General features: G+C 44.0%; 1 protein-coding gene across 1 annotated transcript in view; it reads left to right on the forward strand.

Annotated features, from left to right (window-relative positions):
- The window catches only part of ahr2 (aryl hydrocarbon receptor 2), a 97862-nt gene that overhangs the window by 68648 nt on the left and 16714 nt on the right, over window positions 1–12500 (forward strand). The window contains exon 3 of the mRNA XM_048235441.1: window positions 6744–6856. Within this exon, the coding sequence (XP_048091398.1) occupies window positions 6744–6856 (113 nt within the window). The remainder of the gene's footprint in view (window positions 1–6743; window positions 6857–12500) is intronic.

The raw sequence follows: 12500 nt of genomic DNA on the forward strand, positions 1-12500 counted from the left end.
AGTGGTTATATACTGTATTTGTTTATTTACTTTATTTATTTGTGTTGGTGGTTTGTCTAATTGTTAGGTAGTCTCAGTTTTGGAAAATGCTTGCAAACCTTGTGGGATATGAAAACCTCTCTCTCCATTTCTGTGCTCTCTTTCTATCTATGTTGTTCCCTCCCTCTCTCCCTCTTCTCTCTCTCTGCATCTGTCCATCTCTCCCTCTCTCTTCCTTCTTTTACTGCATTCAGCTAGAAAAGCATCTTTACTGGCAACATTGGTCTTCTCTTTTCTTCTCTCTCTCTTCCTCTCTCTCCCTCTCTCTCTCTCTCCCTCTCTATCGTTCTCCTCTCTCTCTCTCTTCATTGCCCTAGAAGACAGCAGCGCTCTGCAGAAATAGCCCTATTTATGAGGCTTAATGATAGGCTGCGTGTCATCATGAAAAGGCATCAGGAGTCCAAATGGGCCTGGCGCTATAAACAGAGCCCATGTGGCCTGATGCGGCCACATCTCCCTGAGCCTGCCTGGAACCAGTCGCTGCCGAACCCTGCATGCGCCGCCAGAGGAACTTTCCGGATTGATAGATTGACTGTGTCTTGTTGGGGTTTATATGATGTCGCCGTCGCAGACTCGGAGACTCCTGTCCATCTGTGGAGATCTGTGAGAGATGTCCAGAGTCGCGAGTCCAGAGGGGATTTTGGGCTTTGCTGCTCCTGCTGCGGCTGGTGCTGCCACTGAGGAGGAGGAGGATGAAGAGGAGGAGGGCGGCTAGGGAGTTGAGTCAGCCAACCACTGGCTTCTGCAGTGTGTTTGTGTGTGTGTGTGTGTGTCTGCTTTCCTCAACAGCTCACTGTACTGGCCCACAGGAGAGGGGGGATAGAGAGGGAGAGAGATATAGAGAGGCATAGGGGGTAGAGAGAGAGAGAGAGAGAGAGAGAGAAAAAGGGAGAGAGGGGGCAAAGAGATTCGGCTGGAGAGATGGACTTGGGCAAGCCTACACATATCAGAAAGAGAGAAGAGAATCCATGAACAGGAGAGTATACTCCAAAGTGTGAAGTGTGATGAGTGATATGTTGAGCATAAAGCCTGAAGTGTGTTCAAATTGGACAAACAGGCAAACCTTTCTGGCCGGCTTTGATTTTTGAAATCTGAACTTTGTCATTAAACTTGTCAATTGCTCACTTTAGATTAGATTGTCATTGTGCAGAGTACAAGTGCAGAGACAACGAATTGCAGTTGGTGCAGTATAAACAGTATAAGACATATAGTGCAGTGTAGACAGTAGTATACAGTTAAGAAAGTGGTATTGTTTAGAGTAATATAATTTAAATATAAATATAAATATGTGCAATATTATCAGTAGCTTTATAAGAGCATGGTTGGTTGTAAGGGCTTTATTGGTTGGTTGTCACCAGGGTGCAGAGCTAGAGTTCAGTAGGGTGACAGCCGCAGGAAAGAAAAGCTTCCTCTGAACCTGCTGGGAGTGGGGTGAACAGTCAGTGGTTGGGGTGAGAACTGTCTTCGATGCTGCTGCGCTCCTTACGCAAGCACCACTTGCCCTGGAAGGCCTCGATGGAGGGGAGTGAGGAACCGATGATGTGTTGGGCAGTTTTCACCACCCTCTGCAGTGCTTTCCGGTTGGAGGCAGAGCAGTTGCCATACCATACTGTGACACAAACTGTAAACTAAATTGCAAGCAACAAGACAATAACCACAAACATTTGCCTTTACTTGCCCAAACTGAACACATCTCAGACTTTGGGCTCAGCCTGCCATGTATCTAGTTTTGTAGTGTACCCCTCAACCTGCCATGTATCTGGTTTTGTAGTGTACCCCTCAACCTGCCATGTATCTAGTTTTGTAGTGTACCCCTCAACCTGCCATGTATTTGGTTTTGTAGTGTACCCCTCAACCTGCCATGTATCTAGTTTTGTAGTGGGCCCCTCAACCCGGTTCATATTGGCTCACACTCATACAACGCAGTTCTTATCCTGTTCTTACTGTAACAGAGCTACACACATTTACTCTACCACTACTCTCCAGAGAGAGAGAGAGAGAGAGAGAGAGAAAGTGCATCACAGAAAAGAATAATCAGAGAAAGAGAAAAAAACTGAGTGACAGTGAGTCAGAGATGGAGAGAGAGATATATGAGCTGTTAGAGATGGAGGGAGTTCCAGTGTGTGTGTGTGTGTGTGTGTCTGTGTGTGTGTGTGTATGTGGGAGAGAGAGAGAGGAGAGAGTATATCACAGAAAAGAATATAGAATATAGAATTAAGAATATAATTAGAGAGAGAAAAACAGAGACAGTGAATGAAAGAGATGGAGAGAGAGATATGAACTGTGAAAGATGGAGGGAGTTCCAGTGAGAGAGGGAAAGAGAGAAACAGAGGAGAAGAGAAAGATAAGTAGCTAAGGAGAAAGAGAGAGAGAGAGAGAGAGAGAGAGAAAGAGAGAAGAAGCAAAAGAGAAGTTGTTAAGGAGAGGGAGGGAGAGAGAGCGAGAGAGAGAAGAGAAACAGAAAAGTGAAAGAGAAGCAGCTAAGGAGAGAGAGAGGGAGAGAGAGAGAGAAGAAGATAAAGAGAAGCAGCTAAAGAGAGGGAGAGGGAGCCAAGCCGGTGAGTCATGGCTTTAGTGTGGTGTCAGTGTTTCGCGTCAGCGTGGAGGTTAACCCTCGCGACCAAGAGGGAGGACCACAGATGTGAACGATAAAAAAAACACTCTCATAAAACTTACCGAGCTGCTCCAGCAACTGCAGCAAACACTGCTCATACATAAACACACACACAACCAACCACACACACACACAGACACACACACACACACACACACACAACCACACACTCAGCCCCAGACAGAGAAAGCTTCCACAGCAGAAACCAGACACACACTTCCTGTGTGGTGCTTGCCGTCCCAACATGCATTGCTCTGTGCTTTAGCGACACTCAAACAAGCGGCTCTCTTATTTTCCAGCTGCACTGTCTAACCTCTGTGCTAGTTCATTTATCTGCAGCAACAACAACAACAGCACACAAAGCTGTTCATTTTTCTTTTTGATTTGCTTCTAAATCTCCTTCTTTTAGTGCTGACTAGGGTGGCACATTGTGACTGTGGTACCGTGTGTGTGTGTGTATGTTTGTGTGTGTGTGTGTGTGTGTGTGCGCCAAACCCCTCTTGTGGCTTCTCCTCCTTCCTCCTCTGTTCCCCGTCGTTGCGTTGGGCCTGCGCTAAGCAGTGCAGCACATGGAGGCTTCTGCTCAAGCGTCAGTATCGATAGGCCGTCCCTCGTTTCAAGTGGTTCCACTCTCTGGGCGCACATATCCCCCCTCTGAATTATCACACAACATCTGCGTCCTGTGGAAAAGATATTTTTGGTCTGGAACTGGAAATGTTGTTTTGTGTGTGTGTGTGTGTGTGTGTGTGTGTGTGTGTGTGTGTGTGTGTGTGTGTGTGTGTGTGTGTGTGTGTGTGTGTGTGTGTGTGTGTGTGTGTGTGTTTCTCCCTCCCCCCTTCTCTCTCTCTCTTGCTGTGTCTATTTCTTCTGTGTATGTGCAAGGTTGAGTTGTCCTTTCTGTTGTGATACTCTGGGATAGATTAGCGTTAGCGCAGGGTTAGCGCTGGCTCCTGAAATAGCTCATGGGCTCTGGTTGTGCGTCTGCACTAGTTTGCAGAGGAAATGAGCGAGACACACCCTATCCTGCCTTTTTGCAGCGTGACCTTAGCTCCCTGCACCCCACCAGCTAACCAACCAACCGAAATGCCAGCACCAAACACCACTAGCCCATAAAACATGCCACACACACACACACACACACACATGCACACAACTCTATTCTCAACCCACAAACCACAACTGTGCATCTGAACCCCTGCTCTTCTACCATACAGGCACCTTGCTTGTACGTGCATTTGTTTGCACCAAGCCTACATTACATGTACATATTCAGCTAACACCAATGACTGTATATGACTGCAACTGCAACACTGCTGATCGCAAGGCCTCCAAAGAGTAGTGAAATTTGCCCAAAGGACTATTGACTCCCAACTCCCCTCCATCCACAACATATCATAAACGCTGTTCAAACAAAGCCAAATCCATTGTCAAGGATGCCACCCACCCAAACCATTATATATACATTTACTCCTGCACTGTTTTATCAATGCCCTTGCACTGCCAACACCCAAAACTGCACAATATATTTATATTTTTATATTTCATAACCTGCCCATAAACTTGTGCAATATACATGTGTGTGTATATGTATATATAGAATGTCTTTTTATACTCTCTGAACATAACCCTCTATACTCCTTATCTGTCACTGTAGGCACGCATTTGGAAAACCTGTATTTATCTAACTACACGGTTGTACATAACTAATCTCTATCGTCTACATAACTGCACAGAATACTATACTCAACCTGCTCTTTGGTATTTATTGCTTCTTCTGCACTTCTGATTGGATGTCAGCTGCATTTCATAGGCTTTGTACCTCTACTCTGCTAAATGACAATAAAGTTGAATCTAATTTAATCTAATCTAATAGATATTGATTAGCTAACACAGTAATGAATGAACTCACAGTAACATGATGTATTCAGTTAGGCAGTAGGCTATATTGCAGTTTTGAGTGAACAAAACAAAAGATGGTTTTAAGTGCAGATGAGTTTGTGTGTGTGAGTATTGTTGTTGAGGCCTTTGGGTCGGTGCAGCGCTGCACAGTTTGAACTCTCCCCAGCTTGCTCTAAAACTCTATTGTGCACCTATATGGAAAAGCAGCTTTCAGTTTCTATCATTCTTCCCCTGCGTCTCCATTTGCCCAGTGCCCTTGTACCCCCACCCCCACTATGTCACCTCCTCGCCCTCCATCTGCCCCTGGTGCCCCCGTACCCCCACCCCCCTGTGGTCACTTCCTCCCCCTGTGTGCGACCTTGTCCAGCTGGGTAGAAGAAAGCCCAGAGGCCTTTGCTGTGTTGATTTATGATCTGGCATGAAGGCCCGGCCTCGTCTCAGAAGCCATGAGCACAAAGTGACCGTTTGTTCTGGTCAGTCCGCGTCCATGTCAGGTCGGGCCGAGGCGGGCTGGGACGAGAGCTGAGTCGGCTGGAACAAGGTGCCGCCTGTTCTGGGTTCGCTGTGGGGAGAGAGGCCTGGTTGTAGCTCACTTCCTGTCTGGAGTTTGGGGGCTGGAAAGACTCCATTGATGGGCCTCACACTGTCTGTCTGTCTGTCTGATTCTGTGTGTCTGCGTCCCTGCGTCTGATGCAAACATCCCCACAAACTGACTGTCTGTGTGTCTGCCCGTCTGTCTGAGTGACTCTGTCTGTCTGTGTGTGTGTGTGTCTGCCTGGCTGTCTGAGTGACACTGTGTCTACCTCACTGCGTCTTGATTTTTGTTCTTATTACTTGTTTTGGAGCCTACGCACTGACAAAGACAATAGCCACCGTCAAAGGCGCAGATCCTCTCTTTGGAAATTACCTCTCTGCGTCTGACACAAACATCCCAGCACACTGTCTATGTGATATGACTTTTCTGTCATTTCTGTCTGTGATATGTTTTTCCATCTCTATCTTTATCCTCAACCTACTTTTGTGTCCTTGCACTTGTACATTTCCTTTTTCTCCTCACATTTTACTTATCTAGTATCTATTAGTATCTATTAGTATCTACATATCGATGGATCTTTTTACAGCTATTTATCTATTATCTGTTTATCCAGTTTCTAGTGAATATATTTATCCGGTATCTAGTATACACGGATAGCCAAGAAATAATGTATCAATTGTATCCTTTGGTTGACTCTGTTAGCTTACAGATGGCACTGTTGATAAAAAGACTTGCTTAAGATGCATTCCAATGTAGAGTTTTAAGCCAAACTCTTTGCAGCAACAGCCCTCTGACTTGAGCACACTTGGTGGGAGCAGATAAACTTGATAAGGAAGCCTCAAGCTGGCATGACAGATTTGGGTAAATTTCACAAGTCCATTTTCACGCCACAATCTCTCCTGAAATATCCGTTGGTGACACCATCACTGTGGCCCTGTTTAACCTGTGGGGTGACTCATTGGTGTCAGCAATAGATGTGCAAGATATAGATAACTGCTAGCTTGTGGCTGCACTTGTGAAATAAGATTTTGAGGCTTTGCATGTGTCAGTACATCATCTAAAAGCGCGTTTTAAGACAGACTTGCATGTGTGTGTGTGTGTGTGTGTGTGTGTGTGTGTGTGTGTGTGTGTGTGTGTGTTAGTGAGACAGGCCGGGGGACTCTCATGCTCTTAACAATGGGGTACATACAGTATTCATGTGCAGTGTAGATGCAAGGCTGCGTCCAGATTCATGCTAATAACAGCTAGGGGGGCCCCAATCCACATCTGGAGCAGCAAAAGTGTGTGTGTGTGGTGTGTGTATGTGTGTGTGTGTATGTATGTGTGTGTGTGTGTGTGTGGGGGTCTACACAAACACTAAATCAGGCCTAATCCCTCAGAGCAGAGAGAGAACAGAGAGATAAATGAACAGTAGGCTAATACATGCAAAGAGTGGAAGAGAGAAAGATAGAGAGAAAGAAAGAAAAACAAAGAAAGAAAGACTGATGGGTGGACTTTTTTGTGTGTAATGAAACGTGCTAGCCTAAACCTGCCAACCTTGTAAAGAAAAAGAGAAAGATAAGGCTTAAGACTGTAAAGTTGTTACTTTTGTCTACCATGATTAATCGGCCTCTCCACTCTCTCTCCACTTCCTTCTTTCTCTCTCTCTCTCTCCAGCCACCATGAAGCCCAGCGTCGGTTGGCCAGGCCAGGGAGCATTTGGAACAAATGGACAGACCACCAGCAGCCTGGATGGGGTCAGCTTCTCAGAGGGAGACCTGCTGCTTCAGGTACACCTCTCAGACACACACACACACACACACACACACACACACACACACACACACACACACACACACACACACACACACACACGTACGAGTGCACACACACATGCATGCATGCAACAGAACGCACTCAGGCCTATATACTGTCTGTAAACATGATCACACACAGATACACACACACACACACACACACACACACTCAGAGTGAAGAGAGACGAGCTCAAATCCTCCAGTATCACGCAGTACCCATGACTCACATCCTCACAGCATATCAGGCAGGAGAAGACTTGCTCACCCGCTCCCACTCCTCTCTCGCTAGACTCACTCTTTCTGTTCACAACACACAGACCTACAGTACTGCATGAGGCACACACACACTCATGCTCACACACACACACACGTGACACACACACACACACACACACACACACACGGGGGTCTCTCTGAGGGTCTCTCTCCTCTCTCTCTCTCTTCCATAGTTTCTTCTTTTTCTCCCTCTCAGACTTATTTCTCACAGACAGTATGTGTTTTGTTGAGTGTGTGTGTGGATGGGCAGGTTGTGTGTTTGTGTGTGTGTGTGGCTGCTTCCAAGACACATGAATCTCTCTCTCTCTCTCTCTCTCTCGGTCTGATGTAACAATGTTTTTACTGTAACAAGGAGCTAGCAGACGCCAAAGGTCAGAAATGAATTCCAAATCTGAGAATATCTTCAGAGCTGTCTCAAGCACAACATATTAACATGCTAACTGAGACCTAGCTGACTTAAATTGGGGCAACCTAACACCAGGCAGACATATAGGGCTAACTGTATGTCAGCTTAGATAAAAGCCTCCGCTAAATCATTAATGCAATGTAATCATTAGCAGCATGCTAAGAGCAGGTTTACAAAGAGAATGCAAATCAGGAGGCTAACACAAAGCACAGAGTTGGGTACTACCAGCTACCAGCAGGCTATAAGAAGGAGGCCAACTGGTAGCACTAAATGTAAGCTAACTACAGTACTAAGCATTGTTCTGAAGTAGGATTGCTAAGAACAGGTTTGATAAGGGCATGGAAGCTAAGTGTACTCTAACTGACACCATGCAAGCTAATTGAAAGGAGGCCAAGGATGACTGAGGATGACTAAGACCATTGACAAAGAGTAGTTTATACAGTATAAGAGTATGGGACTTAATCACTGGAGTCAATGAAGCTATTCTACTGGAAGCAAACCAGTCTACCTCTGCCCGAGGCTATTGGTTGAGAAGTCAGACGAGACATGCATGACCTCTTAAAACGATCCTGCATCTTCGCATCACTCACAAGCACAGCCTGAGCACAGTCTAGTTGGAGAATACTTTCCTTTGTCTCATTCCTGTTGACTGGGCGAAGGGTGAGGCGACTTGACCGTCATGGGAACAGTGTCCACAGTCTTCGTTGTGGAACATGGAGTGATTATCCGCAATTAAACGATTATCCCCCTGGTGACATGAAACAGTCAATCTCTATCTATCTATCTATCTATCTATCTATGTACCTATATCTGTCTACATATTGTCTATATACGTATCTCTATCTATATATCTATCTATCTATGTACCTATATCTGTCTACATATTGTCTATATCTATCTATCTATCTATCTATCTATCTATCTATTTATCTATCTATCTATCTGTCTATCTATCTATCTATCTATCTATCTATCTATAGAGATGGCAAAAGTACTCACTTCCCGTACTCAAGTAGAAGTACAAATACTTGTGTTAAAAAATACTCTGGTAAAAGTAGAAGTACTGATTTAACTTCTTTACTCAAGTAAAAGTAACAAAGTACAGGCTTGGAAATTTACTTAAAGTATAAAAGTAAAGTAGTCTTGTGAATGACAATCATTTTTTATGCAACGGTACCTGGACCACACAAATGAGTGCAAAAGTCTCTCTTTTTAAATCTTCCCCTTATAACCTGTTGAGCCATTTCTAGGCTTTCCCCCCCAACATTGCACTGCCTACTTCAGAGGGCAATGTGTTCTTTTGGCCTACCATCAAATGCTGGACATCTAAAGCTAAGATCCTGTAGTTTCTTAGGAAGCACTGGCACAGAGTTACAGAGCCTAGAAGATTGTTTTTTTCTTTCTGCCGGATAACAAGCATCTCTGAACTGACCACATTTCAGCCCTCTAGGTCATTTGATATGATTTTAGAAACACAACTGAGCCCTAGCACCAGGTCTTCTGAAGCTGTGTGCAAAAGTAGATCAATATAGAATGAAAAATGAATACTTTAGACCATTATTTGTTAACCCTTAAAGGTGTAGGTTTTTGAACGTTCTAAGTTCCGCAACAATTGAAGGTTCTAAAATTCTATGTTGAATTCAATGAACCCAGATATTCTTTAGAACGTTCATTTCTCAACATTCCTGTCACACCAGTGTGACGGTACTCCTTTAAGGGTTAAGGTATTCTCATGCGTTTTGTAAAATGCCCTTTTTGCCCCTTTTGGTTACCCAAAATGCATACTGACAATAAAAGTATGCATTTCTGAGGTTTCTTCTATACTATTTGGATTGTATGTCAGGTTCTGATATAGAATGACTATACAAAATGGAATCACAAAAGTCTCTATTTTTGCATTTTCTTTCATGGGTGTGTATAAGATGGACTATACGTCTGCACAACTAATATTGGTAAAAACAACATCATGGCTATTGAATTCCTATGGATTCCTGTGAATTCAAGACCAGGAATGTAGTTGTAAAATAAGAGGTGGGTAAACTATGAATTCTGTGATAACGGTAAGGTGGACCGCTGCACCATGCGGTATCAGATTTTTTTAAAAGAAATTCTGAACATGTTTGATGATGGTGGAGGTTATTGTCCAATGTTTATAACAATTCAAGTTCATAGAGTGTTGATGAGTATACATATTGTAATTGTGGATAATACAGTGTAATTTTTAAATGTTAACAGTTGTAGGTGAATAAACTTTTTTGAGAGGTGGATAAACTCTAATAAGTGGTGGATAAACTATTTCTGAAGGTTTTTCAGAGGTGGGTAAACCGTTTACTTGCATTTAGCCTCCATTACATCCCTGTTCAAGACCCAATATGCTGCATCTACTTATTGCTAAGAAAGGCTACACTGCAGCTAGAAGTTAGGGAAGCACCAAAGGCGAGGAGAGGAGGAGGGCATTTTTGACTAAATTTAATTGAGACATACTACTACGTGCTAACGTTAACGTTACTGCCATCCAGCTGCAATGATTTGGAATCTGTCTGTAAAGTAAAAATATCTGAAAAATCTACTTGAGTACAGTAACGAAGTATTTGTACTTCGTTACTTCCTATCTCTGTCTATCTATCTATAGTAGGCCTATACATTCATCTATCTGTAGTAGGCCTACACATTAATCGATCTATAGTAGGCCTACACATTCATCTATCTATAGTAGGCCTACACATTCATCTATCTATAGTAGGCCTACACATTCAAAAGCTCCTTGTTACAGTAAACACATTGTTACATCATGTCAGAGATGGAGGCTGTGTAAATGGATTTATTTTTGTTTTACTCACACCTACGTCTTGCTACCGGTGTGAATTCCATTTAATCACCCACCCCCCTCACACACACACACACACACACACACACACACACACACACACACACACACACACACACACACACACCATACACCCCATACACACAAAATATACCTTTTTTAATTACTAGTTTCAATTTATTCTTAAAGTTGAGCCGGCTCTTGAGCCCAAGGAATTGCATTTCTAATTCCTTTTATGAATACATGACAATAAACTACTTGTGCATGTACTTGTAATTCCCCATAAGGAACACTCACCAGACCCAGGTCACCAGATCAGACTCATCAGGGCCAGATCTGGGCCATAAAACCCTATCAAGGTCCATGATTAGCTGCTGCAGAGCAAGCACGGTTTCAGGTTTTAAGGTGTGTCCCTTCAGCAGTACAACATGGGCAAGAGGGCTTGTAGCAGAAGAAAGGAGGAGAAATCTGACCCTTGGCTGTTGTCAGAGAGCACAGAAAGAATGGGGGTGTCAACTCTAACTCCTCAAGCAGCTCTGCTCATTTTGCAGGTGTAAATATTTAACCGGGCAGATCTCCTCTTCCCCTTTACTCCTCTCTGCTCCACTTTTCTCATCTCCTCACTGCTCTCTCCTCCTTTCTTCTCCTCTCTTCTCTTTTCTTCTCTTTTCTTATTTCTCTTCAACTTCCCTCTCTTCTCTTCTCCAGTCTCATCCTCTCCTCTCTTCTCCTATCTCCTCTCCTGTTTTCTCCTCTCTTCTCTCCTGTCTTCTCTCTTCTCCTCTCCTCTCTTCTCCTCTCCTGTCTTCTCTCTTCTCCTCTCCTGCCTTCTCTCTTCTCCTCTCCTCTCTTCTCCTCTTCTCTCCTCTCTTTTCTTCTCTTTCTCTCTTCTCTCTTTTCTTATCTCTTCTCCTAGTAAAGAACTGACGGAGTTCTGCTGGTATGTTAATCGACATAATTTAAAAATGAACAGCTCGTGTAAGTCATTGAGGATTCAACACTAGCTCCAAGCATCCAGGAGAGCTGTGACGACAGTCTAGTTAGAGCAGATTGGTGTTAGGGTAAAACACATGATAAACAGGTGAGAACCACAAGGTGGTGATACAGCCGTCATGCCAGTGCCTCACAGACTGAGCACACACACACACACACACACACACACACACACACACACACACACACATACACACACAGAGACTGAGCACATTATACACAAATATGTATATTTACAATGACCAGAATGTCCAGAATCTGGTATTTCAAAATATTTTTGTGAGTATTGTAACTGTTTTTACACTTTATGTTTTATGGAAATAGATATTGAGTGTGCAGCCTAACTAAGGGAAGAGTTACTACAGAGCTGTTGCACACACACACACACACACACACACACACACACACACACACACACACACACACACAGAGCTGCTGGATCCAGTGAGGTTCTGTCTCAAGTGTGTGTACTGCAGTTTGGAGAGCAACAAACATCTCACACTCAGCACACACACACACACACACACACACACACACACACACACACACACACACACACACACACAGAGCTGCTGAATCCATTGAGGTTCTCTCCCAAGTGTGTCTACTGCAGTTTGGAGAGCAACAACCATCTCACACTCAGCACACACACACACACACACACACACACACACACACACACACACACACACACACACACACACACACACACACACACAGAGAGAGCTGCTGGATCCATTGAGGTTCTCTCCCAAGTGTGTGTACTGCAGTTTGGAGAGCCACAGACATCTCACACTCAGCATGTGCAGAGGCGCTAGAGGGGAACTAAGTTGACACCTTCTTTTGTCCCTTTCTCTCTGTTTGTGTTTGTCTTTTCACTCTTTTAAAAGAAACAAAGTAAAGCTAGATTGAGCAAGACAGGCTGAGACAGACAAAAAGCTCTCCCTGTGACTGCGTGTGTGTGTGTGTGTGTGTGTGTGTGTGTGTGTGTGTGTGTGTGTGTGTGTGTGTGTGTGTGTGTGTGTATGTGTGTGTGAGTCACTGAGACCGGTAAAATAAGGTCAGCATTTTGTAGAGGCTGGAAAACAGATTCCCATAAAACCAGCAGTAACAAA

The sequence above is a fragment of the Alosa alosa genome, chromosome 23, assembly GCF_017589495.1.
Source record: "Alosa alosa isolate M-15738 ecotype Scorff River chromosome 23, AALO_Geno_1.1, whole genome shotgun sequence".
Classification (NCBI taxonomy): Eukaryota; Metazoa; Chordata; class Actinopteri; order Clupeiformes; family Clupeidae; genus Alosa; species Alosa alosa.